Here is a 20,039-nt window from a genome sequence, read left to right as displayed (position 1 = left end):
GGTGATGGATTTTTATCTCGTAATGATGAAGGAAATGCTATGGGAGTCAAAAGATGAGCCACTCACCGCAGAACACCCAGCCTCTGACCTGTCCTAGGAACCACGCCATTTATGTGACTGGTTCACTTGAGTTTCCGGTCATGGTGACCCCCAGGATGTGGATTGTGGGGGTCACAGAGCTGGTTATCCTATTGAATCTCAAGGAGAGGTGGTTAGATTCCCTCTTGCTAGAGATGGCCATTGCCTGGTACTTGTGTGGCCCGAATGTTACTTGCCACTTTTCAGCTCAAGCTTGGATGTTATCCAAGTCTTGCTACATGCGGACATGGACTGCTTCATTATCTGAGGAACTATGAGTGGAGTTGAACACTGCATTCATCAGTGAACAGCCCCACTTCTGACCTTATTTTTTTTATTATTCGTTCATGGGATGTGGGCGTCGCTGGCGAGGCCGGCATTTATTGCCCATTCCTAATTGCCCTTGAGAAGGTGGTGGTGAGCCGCCTTCTTGAGCCGCTGCATCTGTGTGGTGAAGGTTCTCCCACAGTGCTGTTAGGAAGGGAGTTCCAGGATTTTGACCCAGCGACGATGAAGGAACGGCGATATATTTCTAAGTCGGAATGGTGTGTGACTTGAAGGGGAACGTGCAGGTGGTGTTGCTCCCATATACCTGCTGCTCTTGTCCTTCTAGGTGGTAGAGGTCGTGGGTTTGGGAGGTGCTGTCGAAGAAGCCTTGGCGAGTTGCTGCAGTGCATCCTGTGGATAGTACACATTGCAGCTACAGTGAGCCGGTGGTGAAGGGAGTAAATGTTTAGGGTTGTGGATGGGGTTCCAATCAAGCGGGCTGCGTTATCTTGGATGGTGTCGAGCTTCTTGAGTGTTGTTGGAGCTGCACTCATCCAGTCAAATGTTTTGACCCAGCAACGATGAAAGAAAAGCTATGGGAGTCAAGAGATGAGGTGCTCGCTGCAGAACACCCAGCCTCTGACCTGCTCTAGGAGCCACAGCATTGATGGGACTGATTCACTTGAGTTTCTGATCATGGTGACCCCCCAGGATGTGGATGGTGGGGGACTCAGTGATGGTAATCCTATTGAATCTCAAGGGGCGGTGGTTAGTCTCTCCCTTGCTAGAGATGGCCATTGCCCAGTACTGGTGTGGCCCGAATGTTACTTGCCACTTATCAGCCCAAGCCTGGACGTTGTCCAAGTCTTGCTGCATGCGGATTGGACTGCTTCATTATCTGAGGAATTGTGAATGGAACTGGACATTGTGCAATCATCAGTGAACAGCCTCACTTCTGACCTTATGATGGAGGGAAGTTCATGAATGAAGCACCTGAAGATAGTTGGACCGAGGATGCTGCCCTGAAGAACTCCTGCAGCATTTTCCTGAGACTGAGATGATTTGCCTCCAGCAACACAACTGTTTTCCTTTGTGCCAGGTATGACTCCAGCCACTGGAGAGTTTTCCCCTAATGTCGACTATCCTCAGGTTTACTAGGGCTCCTTGGTGCCACACTCATCAAATGCTGTCTTGAAGTTAATGGCAGTTACTCACACCTCACCTCGCAAATTCAGCTTGTGTCCATGCTTGGACCATGGGTGCAGTAAGGTCTGGAACTGAGTGGTCCTGGCAGCACCCAAACTGAGCAGGTGGTTAATGGACCACTCCTTCCATCACTTTGCTGATGATTGGGAATAGGCTGATGGGGCAATAATTGGCCTGATTGCTATTGTCCTGCTTTTTCTCATGGGAAATGGTTCAATATGTGGTGGGGGGGTGGTTTCTGTTACTGGCTGATTGATTCTCCTTTGTCCTTCAGTGTGATTTCTCTGCACTTACACAGCTGGTTGATGACCAAAGCTGCCCCTCGGAGGTGGTCGGTCAGCAATGAATCTGGGAGTTTGACAAATAACTTGGAATTGAAGAGGGCACCAAATTATAAACAATATTAAAAGGAACAACAGCAGCCAGGACTCCTCTATCGGGGGCAGTCAGATCTGCCAGGGTCGGAGCTAAATGTCTGGTTAACGTGTGGGTGGACGATCAGGTGGCTCCCCAACATATTTGGGGAATGTCAAGGAGGTCCATCCCCCGGTGAAAACCAGGGACTATCTGTCACAGGATGACAAGTGGTGATACATTGAACTGGGCACCTGGAAAGAGCCATTGGTTAGACTCATCGGACAAAACCAAATAATGTGAACAGTGAATGTAAAATACGAAACAGAAAATGACAAAGCAAACCTCACTGTTGGAATTAACGGAGCTGAATAATTCTGAATAAAGAAGCTCCACCTCACAATGCAGCAGTGTGGGTGGGAGAACTCGTGTGGGGCATTGGGGGGAGTCTATCAAAATCCCAATACTGGCACACGCACATGGTTAAATCCAGTGTGTACTTCATGGAACGCTCAAATTAAAGTTAAAAATAGAGTTAAGCACATCTCACTGTTTGATGTCTGTAAAGGTAACAGAACCTTTCAGAAAGAAGCTCTGTTTCATTTCTTCAAAAAAAAAATTTGCATTAGCCCACGTGTGTTATACCATCCGATGTAAAAGAACTTCCTGTAAAAGGAACGATTGTCTTGGTTCAAGTCCTTCATGAATTCCCTGACACGGCTGCCATACTCTTGGTTGTCATGCTGGAAAGTCCTGCAAAACAGATAAGAATAAAGATACTTTATATGTTTATTTCAAAAGATATTGAAAGGGAGATGGTCTCATCACTCCCTCTGGACTTGGTACACAGGGACACAGAAATACCCCCAAGTAATGAAAATCAAAGGATGCTCACCATTGGGAGGCCTCTGAAATCCCCCTCCCTCAGTCCCTTTATTCCCCCACCCTCATAAACCTGATGACCCTTCCCTCAGAAGGACTTAAGGGTCACAGCTTTGGTGACCTCCCTCCTGTCTGCAACTTCTGCCCTCTGTTATTTGCAGCCTTCTCCTCCAAGCCGACACGAGAAGGATCCATGAAAACAAGAAATAGATGCTGAGAGGGTGTGATGGTGTGGTTATAGTACTAGACTAGTAGTCCTTGCTGTAATGAGTTCAAATCCCAGTTTGGCAAATTGTGGAACTGAATGCAGTAAATCTGGTACAAGGCACAGGGGAAAAAATGACCATGAAAGTTTCCCGATTTTTGTTAAGACATAACGGGGGTTAAATTGGACAAGGCCAATAATTGGGTCTGAGTAGTGCGATCCACGACTAACCCACGCCCGGTGATTCCTGCGCAGGCAGGACGAGACATTCGTCAGGCCTGAGTCCTTACCTGACAGCAGCGTTAAAAACCAGGCCTGATATGAGGATTCAAGGAAATGTGCACTTTCCACCAGCAGGGGGAGCCTGAATGTCTAATGGAGGATGTCTCTGAAAATCTCTTGAAGGAAGCTGATCCTTGTTATTTGCTGAGAATAACAGTCTGCTCTCTGCACGGAGTCTGAACGGAGATCGGATATCGCACACGTAAAGCACAGATGCAGGTCCCATCCTTATGTTTACAAACTGATGAGTTATGTTAAAACATTGAATAAATGGTACGTACTACTAAATCCCACATCCTCCAATCTGCACACCAGACCTCACCAATCTGCCGACCTGAGTTTATACCAGGCCTGTGAGAGTGTGTGACCAAGGTTCTCTGCTGATGCACTAGAGGCCTTGGTGCAAGAGGTGGACAGAAGGAGGGACATCCTATATCCGCAGGAGGGCAAGAGCCCCTCTGGACAAATGCTCAAACGGCAGTGGGAGGCAGTGGTGGACGAAGTCAATGCCAGGCGCATAGCACCACGAACATGGATGCAGTGCAGGAAGAAGTTCAATGCTTTGACATGAGTGGTGAAAGTGAGTGAGTTCAGCTGTCAAGTGGCCTCTCTGACCAACTGCACCACAAGCCACATCCACTGCTCCACTCACTACACCCCCCATCACCCACATACCAACAAACTCTTTCAATCAGTACTCAACTCTTCCAATCAGATGCTTCCTCTCATCCTTACACATTACCACTGTTGCAAGCCGCCTACCCACAACTCACAAGCCACTCACACCCTAACCCTAACCCTAATGCACCGACAGCTATTCAACCATGACTGGCATATCACCCAGACACACGTCCCTCTTTCTTGCAGGAGAAGGTGGCACATAACAGGAGGCAGCAAGTGGCAGTGACATTTAGGCCCTCAAGCCTGTACCGCCTTTCAATGCTATCATGGTGGACCTGTGACCTAACTCCATATACCCGCCTTAGCCCCAAATCCCATAGTACCCTTGGTTCACAGAAATCTATCAATCTCAGATCTAAAATTCACAATTGAGCTCGCATCAACTGCATGAACTTCTTCCTGCACTGCATCTATATTCGTGGTGCTATCCACCTGGCATTGATTTCGTCCCCAGCTGCCTCCCACTGACCTTTGAGAATATGTCTGGAGGGCCTTTTGCCCCGCCTGAGGATATAGGATGTCCCTCCTTCTGTCCACATCTTGCACCAAGTGCATCAGCAGAGAACCTTTTTGCATGCACTCTCGCAGGCCTGGTACAAACTCAGATCAGCAGATTGTAGAAGAGCGCTCCAAACTTCTCCCACACTTTGCGTGTAGAAGCGTTTCCTGACTTCACTCCTGCTCTTCCTGGCTCTAAATGTTAGGCTATGTCCCCTAGTCCTAGTATTCAAGTGTAGGAAACCTCCAAAAACAGTTACAAATGCATCAGCAACTAGAAGCAATAATCCAGCAATTAACCTGTAAACCGTCCAAGGTCCCTTTCAATAGCACTGATGGGGGGGTCCTCCAGGCACTCTAAGATATGTTCAGATGGTCGCGGTTAAGACCTTGCGTTGAGTTGAGCGTTAAGTCCCAAAATGGTGTCTATCACTTTAAATTAACGTTGCACATTGATTGCCCATTTTCTCCTTACTTTACATGCAGCCGGCATTCAGTATTCGCACATGCGCTACTACCTTTGCCAAGATAGCGCCCGACGCACGTCACGCTAGAAACGCGCGTGCGCAGCCAAGACGCCATTTTGGCACTTCGAGAGGCCGCGTAGCGCCGAAACAACGGGCGCTGGACGGCCCAATTTCTTGCCCACGGAGCTCACCAATGTCCTTCAGGGATGGGAACCTGTCATCTCCATCAGGTGGGTAAAATGGTCAAAGAATTCACTAAGTTGGATACAGGGAAACAATTTCCTCTGGTGGGGGAATCCAGAACTAGAGGACATCATTTTAAAATTAGAGCTCGGTTATTTAGGAGTGAAATCAGGAAGCACTTTTTCACACAAAATATAGTGGAAATCTGGCACTCTCGTCCCAAATGGCAGTGGATTCTGGGCCAATTGAAACTTTCAAAACTGAGATTGATGGGTTTTTGTTGGTTTGGGGAACAATATTGAAGAAAGGTGGGAAAATGGAGTTGAGGTACAGATCAGGCATGATCTAATTGAATGGCAGAACAGGCTTGAGGGGCTGAATGACCAGCGCCTGTTCAATTATTACTGGAAGATGAGTTCTACTAAAGTTACCAGGACAACAGCCACCTGATGTGAGTGTGTGAACATGGAGCTATGAGACCCTTGGGCTGACATATCCCTGGTGCTTTATACTTAATCGATTAATTGCCAACATAGGCAGCACTGTGATATGGTAACATGGCCCAGAGAAACAGAAGTTAATGAGCTTGTCTGGGCATTTACAGAGATCGGCAGTTGGCAAAGTGCCCTGCATTGCCCCTCTGTGATGCTGCACCAAGTGATGAGCAATAAAGAAGCTTGGAAAGACAACCTTTGAAAGTGATGTCACCAGTTCACACACTTACATTCACAGAAACCAAAGATTTTCTTCCTCACTTACTCCCAGGTTGTGACCACAGGTCGGATTGCATTGATGCACTGTGTCATCTCCAACCATGGTGCTCTGGCAATTCTCTTTATTACTGGGAGATCTGTCCTCGAAATAAAGTCTCCCTTCACTGGAGGCCAACCAGCACATGATCACTGAGTGGGGTCATTCTGCAGCCGCCTAAAATGCAACTTCAACGGCAGCGAGCAGCTCTGAAAGAGCTGTTGTAATTGTTGTATTAATTATAATCACACAACTCTACCAAATACTGCGAATCCTTATAATAATTTATACCCAGTCTTCATTTCTATCTCACAAAACTCCTCATGCATCACATTCTGTAGTTTTAGAATAAACACTGCCACTTTCATTGATCTTTTTCTATAAGGGCCAATGCCCTGATTGGGAGGTATTGGAGTGAATCGGTGCTCACAGGGAGCACTCGTTAGGATATCACAGGCCCAAAGCTCCAGATTTTCTGTCAATAATTTAAAATGGACAGAAAAATCAAGCCCTGAGGGCCCTTTACCTCCTAAACCCACTCCCTCCGATCTCCACTCCTCAGAGGGAATGGCCGATCGTGGAATCTCCACTGACGATAAAATAACACCACAGCTCCTATCGAAAGGTGTGCTGACAGAGAGGAGGACGCTGTCTACATTGGGGTTCATGGTGTGTAGTGACCCTCATTGACAGTGTGAGTTGGTGAATGTGGAGTGAGGAAATGACTGGGCCCAGCTCTGATGCTCTCTCTGATCAGTAAATCACACTGACGTTCATCGCCCAGACACATATATGGAAAATATCCCCACCACAGGGCACTGGAGGGTGGGCGGTAACACTGGAACCGTGTAATTCATGACTCTGATCAGAAGAGAGCAGATAAAGGGACATTTAAAATAATTACAGTAGAATAGAACATCTAAAATCTCAATGAAATGATGTTAGATTTTGGGTGCGGAACTGATCAGAGAAAGTGAAAGTGTTTCCCAAAAATACAGAATGTGGTGCGTGTGAGAATATCTGAAATACAGGAGCCGGCCCCATTATTGTTACAATAGAGGAGTCTAATACTAATGGGACAATCCAGCAGAGAAAAGCCCAACTACTTTAGTTACAAGGTATGGATTTCACATCCTGGGATCGTGTCCCGAGGAATTGTGGGTCCGCCATGTCCAGTGCTCCAGATGAACCTGAGTAATGTGAGTGTGGAGGTCCAGCCGTGTCCTCAGAAGAAGGAACTGAAGGATGTGAGACATGAACAACCTCATTACATGATCAATGTTGGCCAACGTCCCCACCTGACTGGACCAGCCCGTTAATCACAGTCTTACTACAGGTTGAGTGATGTTGGCAAGACAGGAAATGTAAAGAAATATCAGTCACAACAAACCATCAACTGAACTGACCTGAAGTAAAAATTAAAAGGAGGAAAAGTCGTTGTTTGAACTGTTGGATCTTTTGGTTCAGGTGGACTGTGGACCGAAAATGGTAAATAAAGATAGACCTGGAATTCCCGTTGTATTTTGCCGTTCATCAATGATCCTTTTATCCCCCAAGGAGCAGAGACAGGAACAATTGTTTCTGCAGACAAAGAAAAACACTGTTATAGCATTCTACTAGCAGATCACCTGTGGCATTGCTCATGGTGAGTCAGGAGTTACAGGACGGGGCAGGGTGAAGATACTCACATGGTACCTTATCAAATGCATTTTAAAATCCATATCAACCACATCCACTGCATTTCCTTCATCCGTCTTCTCTGTTATTACTTCAAAGACGGTTGGTCAGGTTTGACCTGCCATTTAGAAACCTGTGCTGACTGGCCCTGATTAAATTATGAATCTCCAAATATGGAGTCATTTCTTCCTGTATTATAGACTCCAGGTCCCAGAGCCAGCGTTGAACGAGGACATTGAGTGAGATGAGTGAGACGATACTGTTGACATTGAGGATAGTGAGGAAGAGGGAGGGCTCCAACACCAGCTCATAGCCAGAGTCATTGAGCAGCAGCTCATTGAAGTGTGTTTCAGCTGAACAAATCCTGCATTAACAGTCATGACCAACAATCCCAGTCCTTCCACCCTCCAACAAACTACATCTGCCCAAACACCAACATTGATCTTCATGTCACCTGACATTGCAGGGTCACCAGCTACTACAGGAACACACTGCACACAAAGATTTCAAAAAGATTTAGCATTTTACTGTCTTAGACAAACTAATTATCACCCAGATGTGAGCCTATACTGCCTTTCTTAAATGTCACCTTACCTATTCTACTGCTCCTACGAGATGTGCTTCCAGTGGCTTCAACATGGCAGGTGGAAAGTTGCTGTGGACTCCCTGAGCCAAGAATTCCCACCGAGTCTCAAACAGGACATGGTGGTTCAGTGGTATCCTGTGCATTGAGAGAGATGAGATGTATCGGCCTCCACAAGGTCCATGTTGTGGGCTCCACCAGAGGAGTCCATTCCTGGGAAGGATACGGTGGTGTAGTGGGGCTGTTAGTAGACTAGTGATCCAGAGCCTTGGGCTAATAATCGGGAGGACGTGATCTCATATCCCACTATTGAAGTTTGAGAATTTGAATTCATTGTTTAAAATTTGGAAATAAAAAAGCTGGAATTAGATGAAGTGACCATGAATTGTTGTAAAAATCCAACTGGTTTGCTAATATCCTTTAGGGAAAGAAATCTGCTGTCCTTCCCCTGTCTCAGATATCTGTGACTCCAGTCCCACACCAATGTGGTTGACTCTTAACTGCCCTTTGAATTTGCGTAGAAAGCCACACAGTTTAATGAAACTGGGGATGGGCAAGAAATACCAGCCTTACCCAGATGCCCGAGAACTAACAATAAAAAAGGGGCCAGCACTCCCAAACACAACAATTTCTTTATACATAGAAATACATAGAATGTACAGCACAAGGACAGGCTCGTCGGCCCAACAGGTCCATGCAGGTGTTTATGATCCACACGAGCCTCCTCCCTCCCCACTTCATCTAATGCTATCAGCAAATCCTTCTATTTCTTCCTCCCTCATGTGTTTATCTCGCTTCCCCTTAAATGCATCGATGCTTGTCACCTCAACTACTCCTTGTGGTAGCGAGTTCCACATTCCAACCACTCTCTGGGTAAAGAGGTTTCTCCTGAATTCCCTATTGGATTTATTAGTAACTATCTTATATTTATGGCCTCTGGTTCTGGTCTCTCTCGCAAGACGAAACACCTTCTCACGGTCCACCCTAACCCTTTCATCATCATAAAGATCTCTATCTGGTCACCCCTCAGTCTTCTCTTTCCGAGAGAAAAGAGACCATGACTGCTCAATCTTTCTTGACATCTCAGATCTGGTATCATCCTAGTAAATCTTTTCTGCACCTTCTTCAGTCCCTCGCTATCCTTTTTATAAAATGGAGACCAGAACTGTTCACAGTACTTCAAGTGTGGTCTAACTAAGGTTCTATACGAATTTAACATAACTTCTCTGCTTTTCAGTTCTATCACTCTGGAAATGAACCCCGGTGTTTGGTTTGCTTTTTTTGTAACCGTATTAAGCTGCGTCGACAATTTTAGTGACTTGCGTATCTGTACCCCCAGATTCCTCTCCTCCTCTACCCCATTTAGAATCTTATTCTCCAAGCAGTATGTAGCTCCCTTCGTCTTCCTACCAAAATGTAATTCCTCACACTTATCTATATTCATTTGCTAATTACATGCCCATTCTGCAACTTTATTAATGTCTTCCTGTATTTTTTCGCACTCCTCTTTGGTATTAACCATGCCCCCCAATTTGATGTCGTCCCCAAATTTTGAAATTGTACATCCACTTCCCCAATCCAAATCATTTATGTAAATGGTGAACAACAGTGGTCCCAGCACCGATCCTTGTGGAACACCACTTCCCACCTTTTGAAAAGAATTACACCATGGGTGGCCCCCCCACAATTGGGGCCTGATTGAAGCCATGACTGGGGTTGAGCACAAGGGCTTGGCATCCCACCCCTCCATGTGGGGCGGCTGCCCAGATTCTGGTCACACAGGGCTAGATGGGCACCAATGAAGCAGCTCAATTGGTACATCTGCCCAATGGTCCCCAACAAATGAGGACCCCTCCCATTGACCCCTCCAAGCTCTAGCAGGGGTGAGAGTTGGAGGGCTCCAGGGTGCAGAATCCCAGCTCAACCACCTGGAATGCCAAACATGGAATTCTGGGGCCAATGTATCTCTCTATACAGGAGTTTCAAATAAACAGGTCAAACAGCGAAGCCTTGCTTTGCATTCTGTGCTGTTACATTGAAGGAACATCGTAAGTACCTGCAGCATTCGATAAATTTGAATATTTCAAAAGTTTTTCCAGGCCGGTCTTTAATGCAGTCTTCATATCCGTCCCACTAACATCTGTTTCAACCCACTGGAGGGTTGGAAATTCCATCTCTTCATAATCCTAAGGTAACAAGAGGAAAGATATTACCACATGGCACAACTGTACAGTTACTGAAACACATCTATGTTGAGAGGACTATCCCAGGGGCCCAGGTGTGGCAGCAGTATTCATGTTCTGGATGGACTGGGCTTTAAGGAGAGTTAAGAGCTTTTGATGGGACTCCTGGCATCAACACTTCCTGATTCACTTTCCTTTCTCTCTCACTCTTTCACCCTTGGTGCTGTCCTGCACTATGGGCCTTCGTCCTTCCAATTAGGTTTTCAATAAACATCGAGAACATTATTAAAAGCTTTTCACACTGAATGGGTGCTCATGACCACGGCCAGGATTTTAGCCCAAAGACGGGAAGGGGGCGGGGGGGGTCGAATTGAGGATGGGAAATCCAGAAGTATGGGTTTTCCCTGGAGTGATTTCGATTTTGACATAAGGACGGACGCCTTTAATTTTTTTTTGCTGCCCGACTGGCCCGACTGATTGACAGGCTGGTCTCAGTGGGACGGGAGCAGAGCAAAGAAGAGGACCTCATCAGATAAGTGTTCAGGTAAGTCATAGATTGTATGGATGGGGGGGGCAGGTGATGGGGGGCATGTGGGGACATGGAATCATTGATGGGCATGGGGGCATCGATGGGCATGGGGGCATCAGGGTGCATGGTGGCATTAGGGGTTTGGGGGCATGGGTGGGCATGAGGGTATCGGCAGGCATGAGGGTCAGCTGGGGGGGTCGTCAGTCATCGGGGGGGTCAGTCATCAGAGGTCAGTCTTCGGGTGGGCAGTCAGTTATCGGTGGGGAGATCGGGGGTCATGTGGGGATCAGTAATTGGGGGGGTCAGTCACAGGGGGTCAGTCATTGGGGGGTCAATCATCGGGCGTCAGTCATCGGGGGGGATCGGGGGTCATGGGGGGGTGATTGTTTGTCAGTCACTGGGGTGGGGTCAGTCACGGAGGGCTGCGGTCGGGATGAGGGGTCATCACGGGGGTCGTAATCATTGTGGGGGTCTTGCGATCATTGGGGGGAGGTCGCTGCAGGTAGTCGTGCAGGTAGTTCTGCTCCTCTGGGCCCACAAGCAGTGCCTCTCAAGCGGCATGAAGGAGAACGCCTGGGAATCCCGGCTCACACAGGTTGAAATCCCACAGCCTCCTTGAAAGGTTTTCGTGTCCAGCCAGCCTCCTGAGAGGGGGTTGGTTGCCCGCCCCTCGTCACCCCCGCACCCCGGTGAAAACCGTTCCGGTCTGAAATTGTTCCAATTTTCAATCCCCCCTCCGACCCCAACCCACCCATTTTCCCATTTAAAATCCTGCCCCATGTCTCCAGGTGCGGAGTTTCCCCCTGAGTCTTTTACCACATTATCTTTTAACAGACATGTTTCAATATCTGAGTATCAACCACTGGGGAACAGTGTTGAAACTTTGACTTGCCTGAGACGAGTGAGCTCAGTTGTAAAGTGGACAGCAAACGATCCTTTCATCTCAAGGGAATGGGTTTGAACCCAGCTCAGGCTGACAGGATGAAGGTCTCCTCTCTCTGTCAGCTGTAAGGATCCAATGTGAAAGGAGTTTGTGGAGTTTAGACCCAGTTCCTAGAGGGGGCGGATCCAGAAGATAGAATGGCTCGAACTATCCACTCATTGATAATCTGACTCAGAGTGGGGAAAGGATCAAGTGTTGTGGGAAATGGAAGTGTCCAACTGGTGGAGGAGTGGTTGCTCTTGTGAACTTTGGGCTGAGGTTCCAGTTGAGACTTTACTCTGCAGCTGTCTGTGTTACAGCCGGTCCAGGAGTACTTGATGCTGACTGGGACCATCTGAATTGTGGAGAACATTCCAGTCCCCACACTGACATCTCTTCCCCTGACACTTCCACCTCTGTAAATTTGGTGATCAGTGTCTATCTGGAGAAATTGTGTAAACTGCGATTTATGCCGTTTCTCTGAGGTTTCTGTCAAGTAAACAATGAGAGCAGGAATATAGGAACAGGAGTGGGCCATTCAGCTCCTCAAGCCTGTCCTGCCATTCAATTTGATCTTGGCTGATCTGTACCTCAACTCCATTTACCCACCTTTGCTCCATATCCCTTGATACCCTCACCGAACAAAAATCGATCAGTCTCAGTCAATTTAAATTGTCCCAGCATCGACAGCACTTTGCGGGAGAGAATTCCAGATTTCCACTGCACTTTGTGTGAAAAAATCCTTCCTGATTTGACAGCGAAATGGCCTGGATCTAATTTTAAGATTATTCCCCCTTGTTCAGGATTCCCCAATCAGAGGAAATAGTTTCTCTGTATCTACCCTATCGCAGCACTTGATCATTTGAAAATCCTCGAATAGATCACCACTCAACATTCTAAACTCAAGGGAATATAAGGCACGTTTATAAAACCTGTCCTCATAATTCAACCCTTCAGGGCCAATAGATCCTTCCTGAGGTTCGGTGCCCAAAACTGAACACAATATTCCAGATGGGGTTTGACCAAGACTCTGGACAGCTGAAGCATCATCCTCACTTTTGAATTCAAACCCTCTTGAGATGAAGACCAACATTCCTTTAGCCCTTTTGATTTCATTTTTACCTGTACACGAGCTTTTAAATTTCTTTGCTCCTCCACAGCTCCTGGACTCTCACCATTAAGTAAATATTCTCATTTGTCTTTCTCAGATCCAAAGTGAACAACCTCACACTTCCCCACATTGAACTCCATCTACGATAGTTTTGCCCATTCACTTTTTCTGTCCATTCCTTGACAATTTCCTTCTCCTATTTATGCAACTTACTGGTTCTCCCAATATAAAACTATCTATCCTTCATCCTGTCCGATGTTTTATTGTTTCTTATTGAAGAGAGAAAAATGTACTGGTAGAAATGTGCCAGCAAACGGTAGATGTTAAACTTTACTTACATTGAGTTGAATTATTTGTGTGGGATGGTGACAGATAACCTGCTGGCAGAAATCAGCCACCTCTTGATCTGCTCCTGTTGCTGGAATTTGAAGCCCGAGTAGGACAGACAGAGTTAAGCAGAGTCTCAGCATCTTGGTGTCCATTCTGATCACTGTTGAACGCACTGATTGACTCTCAGGCCCTTCAGGTGGATCTGGTGTTTGAGCAGCGAGTTCATATCTTTTTATACTGTTTTATAAAGATGATTTTGAATGCAACTATCTGCAGGCAGGAACATTAGACGCTGGAGAGAAAAGCAGGTGATATATTATGGAAATGTTGCTTTGATCCAACCTTGTGATGGATTTAGAAATCATTAACTCTCTGAGTGCCGGATCCAGGCAAGTCTGAACACCCGGGGCAGCTCCCATTTTTAAAAATGTTTCCAGCTCACACAGGGTAAGGCTAAAAAACTCCCCAGTCAACAGAAAGAAAGAAAGAAAGAACCTGCATTTATCTAGCGCCTGACTTATTACACTGAGCTGGAAGCACCAATTTAACCAGGTCCCTTCAACCACATGAACAGACTCGTGACACGTCCCCTGTTTGCCTGTTTTTGGGCCCAATCGAATTTGTAGGCCGCCATGTTTAAAAATGGGTCTCTGGAAATCTATTGTTTTCTCAGTTGATAAGTTGGCCTGCAGTGTGGAACAGAACCATAAAGACCAGCAAGGACTGAGGTTTAATCTCCAGTCTGTGCTCAGTCATCTGATCTCAGTCAGGTGGCTGTAGTGACACAACAGTCAGTCTAATATCCCGAGTCTGGGAAATGGGAAAAGAGCAGCAGGGTTCCTGTTACTGGCGACTATCCACTGATCCCTGCTGAAAAATGTACGTGTGTGGGTGTGAGGAGAGGACAGGATTGGGCTCAGCTGTGCTGCTGTCTCGTTCCCTGGTTCCATTGGGAATAAATGAAGTGTGCAGCCCATCAGAGGAGAGCATCAGTCGGAATCTTAATGTAATCATGAGTTGCTGCCAGAATAATATGGAAAAATATGAATAATGGTGTCTGGAATGTCCAGTTACAAAGAAATTCAAGACGGTGGTTGCTTTGAGTGGAAAAGATGGTGGAAGTGGGCTCCAGGTCTTCAACCAGTAGTTGACATATCTCCCCAGTAGTCTCCAGGAAGCAGTGAGGCTTTCTGAGGCAGTGAACTGCAGAGAAATATAAGCCTGTCTTACCTGTGAACCCTGGTGAGTGCACATCTGCACATCGTGAGCTTACGCCTTCTGTGATACCTCACTCCAGGAGCCTCCAACTCAACTTCTTCCAACTGCACTTCCTCTTCAAAAGTTCATGTCCAGAGTGCTAGTCATCCCAACCTGGTCAGTCCTACATGAGACTGTAGTTCAAACAACATGGCTCACTCTTAATATGCTCTGACATGGCCCAGCAAGCCCCTTCATTCAGTTGTACTTGCGTGTGATGAGGTGCTATTAATGTCCCAGCACATTCAACCACAGAATATAACAAGCTCATCCAAACCGATCTCAGTGTAATAGGTTTCCACATTCCACCAGTGGGTCGAAAGGAGGAGCAAAGATATTAGTGAAAGCAGAAGGTGTTTTTTTAATGCATTCATGGGATGTGGGCGTCGCTGGCAAGGCCGGCATTTTTTGCCCATCCCTAATTGCGCTTGAGAAGGTGGTGGTGAGCCGCCTTCTTGAACCGTTGCAGTCTGTGTGGTGAAGGTTCCCCCACAGTGCTGTTAGGAAGGGAGTTCCAGGATTTTGACCCAGTGACAATGAAGGAACGGCGATATATTTCCAAGTCGGGATGGTGTGTGACTTGGAGGGGAACGTGCAGTTGGTGGTGTTCCCATGCATCTGCTGCTCTTGTCCTTCGAGGTGGTAGAGGTCGTGGGTTTGGGAGGTGCTGTCGAAGAAGCCTTGGCGAATTGCTGCAGTGCATCCTGTGGATGGTACACACTGCAGCCTCAGTGCGCAGGTAGTGGAGGGAGTGAATGTTTAGGGTGGTCGAAGGGGTGTCAATCAAGCGGGCTGCTTTGTCCTGGATGGTGTTGAGCTTCTTGAGTGTTGTTGGAGCTGCACTCATCCAGGCAAGTGGAGAGTTTTCCATCACACTCCTGACTTGTACCTTGTAGATGGTGGAAAGACATTGGGGAGTTAGGAGGTGAGTCGCTCGCCGCAAAATACCCAGCCTCTGACCTGCTCTCGTAGCCACAGTATATATGTGGCTGGTCCAGTTAAGTTTCTGGTCAACAGTAACCCCCAGGATGTTGACGGTGGGGAATGGTAATGTCGTTGATTGTCAAGGGGAGGTGATTAGTCCCTCACTTGTTGGAGATGGTCATTGCCTGGCACTTGTCTGGCGCGAATGTTACTTGCCACTTATCATCTCAAGCCTTATGTTGCTGCTTATGGGCACGGACTGCTTCCTTATCTGAGGGGTTGGGAATGAAACTGACTAATGTGAAATCATCAGCGAACATCCCCATTTCTGATCTTATGATGGAGGAAGATCATTGATGAAGCAGCTGAAGATGGTTGGGCCTAGGACACTACCTTGAGGAACCCCTGTAGCGATGTACTGGATCTGAGATGATTAGCATCCGACAACCACTACCATCTTCCTTTGTGCAAGGTATGACTCCAACCACTGGAGAGTTTTCCCGCTGATTCCCATCGATTTCAATTTTACGAGGGCTCTTTGATGCCGCACTCAGTCAAATGTCAAGGCAGTCACTCTCAACTCACCTCTGCAACTCAGCTCTTTTGTCCATGTTTGGACCAAGGCTGTAATAAAAACATAGAAACATAGAAAATAGGAGCAAGAGTAGGCCATTCGGCCCTTCGGGCCTGCTCCGTCATTCAAAATGATCATGGCTGATCGTCTAACTCAGTACCCTGTTCCCACTTTTTCCCCATATCCCTTGATCCTTTTAGCATTAAGAAATTTATCTATCTCCTTCTTGAATACATCGAATGATTGGCCTCCACTGCCTTCTGTGGTAGAGAATTCCACAGGTTCACCACCCTCTGAGTGAAGAAATTTCTCCTCATCTCAGTTCTAAATGGCATACCCCATATCCTGAGACTGTGTCCCCTAGTTCTGGACTCCCCAGCCATCGGGAACATCCTCTCTGCATCTCGTCTGTCTAATCCTGTTAGAATTTGATATGTTTCGATGAGATCACCTCTCATTCTTCTAGACTCGAGTGAATATTGGCCTAGTCGACCCAATCTCTCCTCATACGCAGTCCTGCCATCCCAGGAATCAGTCTGGTAAACCTTTGTTGCACTCCCTCCACGGCAAGGACATCCTTCCTCAGACAAGGAGACCAAAACTGCACACAATACTCCAGATGTGGTCTAATCAAGGCCCTGTACAACTGCAGTAAGACATCCCTGCTCCTGTACTCAAATCCTCTTGCAATGAACGCCAACATACCATTCGCCTTCCTAACTGCTTGCTACACCTGAATACTTGCTTTCAGCGACTGGTGTACAAAGACACCTAGGTCTCGTTGCACCTCCCCTTTTCCCAATCGATCACCATTCAGATAATAATCTGTCTTTCTGTTTTTACAACCAAAGTGGATAACCTCACATTTATCCACATTATATTGCATCTGCCATGTTCTTGCCCACTCATCCAACTTGTCTAAATTACATTGGAGCCTCTTTGCATCCTCCTCACAGCTCACATTCCACCCCAGCTTTGTGTCGTCTGCAAACTTGGAAATGTTACATTCCGTTCCCTCATCCAAATCATTGATATATATTGTGAATAGCTGGGGCCCAAGCACTGATCCCTGCGGTACCCCACTAGTCACTGCCTGCCACCCGGAAAAAGACCCGTTTATTCCTACTCTCTGTTTCCTGTCTGTCAACCAATTCTCAATCCATGCCAGTATATTCCCCCCAATCCCATGTGCTTTAATTTTGCACACTAACCTTTTGTGGGGCCTTATCGAAAGAATTCTGAAAATCCAAGTACACCACATCCACTGGTTCGCCCCTATCTATTCTACTAGTTACATCCTCAAAAAACTCCAGTAGATTTGTTAAGCGTAATTTCCCTTTCATAAACCCAAGCTGACTTTGTCCAATCCCGTTAATGCCTTCCAAGTGTTCTGTTATCACATCCTTTATAATAGACTTGAGCATTTTCCCCACTACTGATGTTAGGCTAACTGGTCTGTAATTCCCTTGTTTTTTCTCTCCCTCCTTTTTTAAATAGTGGGGTTACATTTGCCACCCTCCAATCTGTAGGAACTGTTCCAGAGTCTATAGAATGTTGGAAGATGACCACCAATGCATCCACTATTTCCAGGGCCACTTCCTTTAGTACTCTGGGATGTAGATTATCAGGCCCTGGGGATTTGTCAGCCTTTAGCCCCATTAATTTCCCGAGCACTATTTTTTTACTAATACTGATTTCCTTCAGTTCCTCCCTCTCACTGGACCCTTGGTTCCCTAACATTTCCGGCAGATTATTTGTGTCCTCCTTTGTAAAGACTGAACCAAAGTATGTGTTTAATTGTTCTGCCATTTCTTTGTTCTCCATTATAATTTCCCCCATTTCTGACTGTAAGGGACCTACATTTGTCTTCACTAATCTTTTTCTCTAGACATGTTTATAGAAGCTTTTACAGTCAGTTTTTATGTTCCCTGCTACTTTGCTCTCATACTCTCAATGAGCTCTGGGGCCGAGTGGTCCTGGCAGAACCCAAACTGAGCATCGGTGAGCAGGTTATTGGTATCAGTACTCAACACCAACAACAGCCAATCTCCAGACGCCATCCTACAACTCATCCGCTTCATCTTCGATCACAATGTCTTCACCTTCGATAACCAGTTCTTTACCCAAACACACGGAACAGCCATGGGGACCAAATTCGCACCCCAATACGCCAACATTTTCATGCACAAGTTCGAGCATGACTTCTTCACTGCACAGGACCTCCAACCAACGCTATACACCAGATACATCGACGACATTTTCTTCCCATGGACCCACGGCGAAGAATCACTGAAGAGACTACACGATAACATTAACAAGTTCCATCCCACCATCAAACTCACCATGGACTACTCCTCAGAATCGGTTTCTTTCTTGGACACACAAATCTCCATCAAAGACGGGCACCTCAGCACCTCACTCCACCGCAAGCCCACGGACAACCTCACGATGCTCCACTTTTCCAGCTTCCACCCCAACCACGTCAAAGAGGCCATCCCCTATGGACAGGCCCTACGAATACACAGGATCTGCTCAGACGAGGAGGAACGCGATGGACACCTACAGACGCTGAAAGACGCCCTCGTAAGAACGGGATATGACGCTCGACTTGTCGATCGACAGTTCCGACGGGCCACAGCGAAGAATCGCATAGACCTCCTCAGAAGACAAACACGGGACGCAACCAACAGAGTACCCTTCGTCGTCCAATACTTCCCTGGAGCGGAGAAACTACACCATGTTCTCCGCAGCCTTCAACATGTCATCGATGACGACGAACACCTCGCTAAGGCCATCCCCACGCCTCCACTGCTCGCCTTTAAACAGCCACCCAACCTCAAACAGACCATCGTTCGCAGCAAATTACCCAGTTTTCAGGAGAACAGCGTCCACGACACCACACAACCCTGCCACGGCAACCTCTGCAAGACATGCCAGATCATCGACACAGATACCACCATCACACGAGAGGACACCACCCACCAGGTGCATGGTTCATACTCCTGTGACTCGGCCAACGTTGTTTAGCTCATACGTTGCAGGAAAGGATGCCCCGGAGCATGGTACATTGGCGAGACCATGCAGACGCTGCGACAACGGATGAACGGACACCGCGCAACAATCGCCAAACAGGAGGGTTCCCTCCCAGTCGGGGAACACTTTAGCAGTCAAGGACATTCAGCCACCGATCTTCGGGTAAGCGTTCTCCAAGGCGGCCTTCGAGACACACGACAACGCAAAATCGTCGAGCAGCAGTTGATAGCCAAGTTCCGCACCCATGAGGACGGCCTCAACCGGGATCTTGGGTTCATGGCACGCTACATGTAACCCCACCAGCAAAAAGGGGGAAAAAAATTATATGTTTTTTAAAATTCTCTCTCTCTCTCTCTCTGCCATTTTGAGTTTCTTTCTGCCTGCCTGTGTAATAGACACAATGTATATCTAGTGTACTGGGACGTGCTGTTCTCCGTGACTGGCCTGTTTGAATAACAACGACACCTTTTGATTGGTGTGATGCTGTCCCAACATAGTATAAGATATGCGATTTGAGAACCTTTTCATTCATTCATCTGACGAAGGAGATATCTCCGAAAGCTTGTGATTTTAAAATAAATTTGTTGGACTATAACCTGGTGTTGTAAGATTCCTTACATTTGTCCACCCCAGTCCATCACCGGCATCTCCACATCAGGTTATTGGTGAGTAAGGGCCGCTTGACAGCACTGTTGATGACACCTTCCATCACTTTGCTGATGATTGAGAGCAGACTGATGGGGCGGTAATTGATCGGATTGGATTTGTCCTGCTTTTTGTGGACAGGACATATCTGGGCTAATTTCCAAATTGTCGGGTAGATGCCAGTGCTGTAGCTGTACTGGAACAGCTTGGCTGGAGGCGCGGCTAATTCTGGAGCACAAGTCTTCAGCACTACAGCTGGGATGTTGTCGGGGCCCATCGCCTTTGCTGTATCCAGTGCACTCAGCCGTTTCTTGATATCACGTGGAGTGAATCAAAGTGGCTGAAGACTAGCTTCTGTGATGGTGGAGATCATGGGAGGAGGCCGAGATGGATCATCCACTCGGCACTTCTGGCTGAA

The 20,039-nt window shown here is 47.0% G+C and overlaps 1 protein-coding gene across 1 annotated transcript; it reads right to left on the bottom strand.

Moving 5' to 3' along the window:
- Positions 1-1,485: 1,485 nt before the first annotated feature.
- LOC137321524 (uncharacterized) lies at positions 1,486-13,379 on the bottom strand. The gene is made up of 4 exons (XM_067983921.1): positions 13,197-13,379; positions 10,170-10,299; positions 7,260-7,434; positions 1,486-2,658 (listed from the first exon to the last, which is right to left on the bottom strand). Exons 1-4 carry the CDS (start codon positions 13,338-13,340, stop codon positions 2,505-2,507), a joined length of 603 nt encoding a protein of 200 aa, XP_067840022.1. The 5' UTR covers positions 13,341-13,379; the 3' UTR covers positions 1,486-2,504.
- Between the last annotated feature and the right edge of the window lie 6,660 nt (positions 13,380-20,039).

The sequence above is a fragment of the Heptranchias perlo genome, chromosome 5 (assembly GCF_035084215.1).
Source record: "Heptranchias perlo isolate sHepPer1 chromosome 5, sHepPer1.hap1, whole genome shotgun sequence".
In the NCBI taxonomy this organism is placed as follows: Eukaryota; Metazoa; Chordata; class Chondrichthyes; order Hexanchiformes; family Hexanchidae; genus Heptranchias; species Heptranchias perlo.
Note: the sequence above shows the minus strand (reverse complement) of the source record. Positions and strands in the feature narration are given on the sequence as shown.

What these genes read in the sequence shown, in the direction of transcription:
- LOC137321524 (XM_067983921.1), bottom strand. Translation starts at nt 13,340, where the DNA reads ATGGACACCAAGATGCTGAGACTCTGCTTAACTCTGTCTGTCCTACTC. An exon ending in AAATTTATCGAATGCTGCAG is followed by an intron (nt 7,435 to 10,169) that starts GTACTTACGATG and finishes CTTTGTCTGCAG; the next exon opens with AAACAATTGTTCCTGTCTCT. An exon ending in CCTTTTAATTTTTACTTCAG is followed by an intron (nt 2,659 to 7,259) that starts GTCAGTTCAGTT and finishes TCTGTTTTGCAG; the next exon opens with GACTTTCCAGCATGACAACC.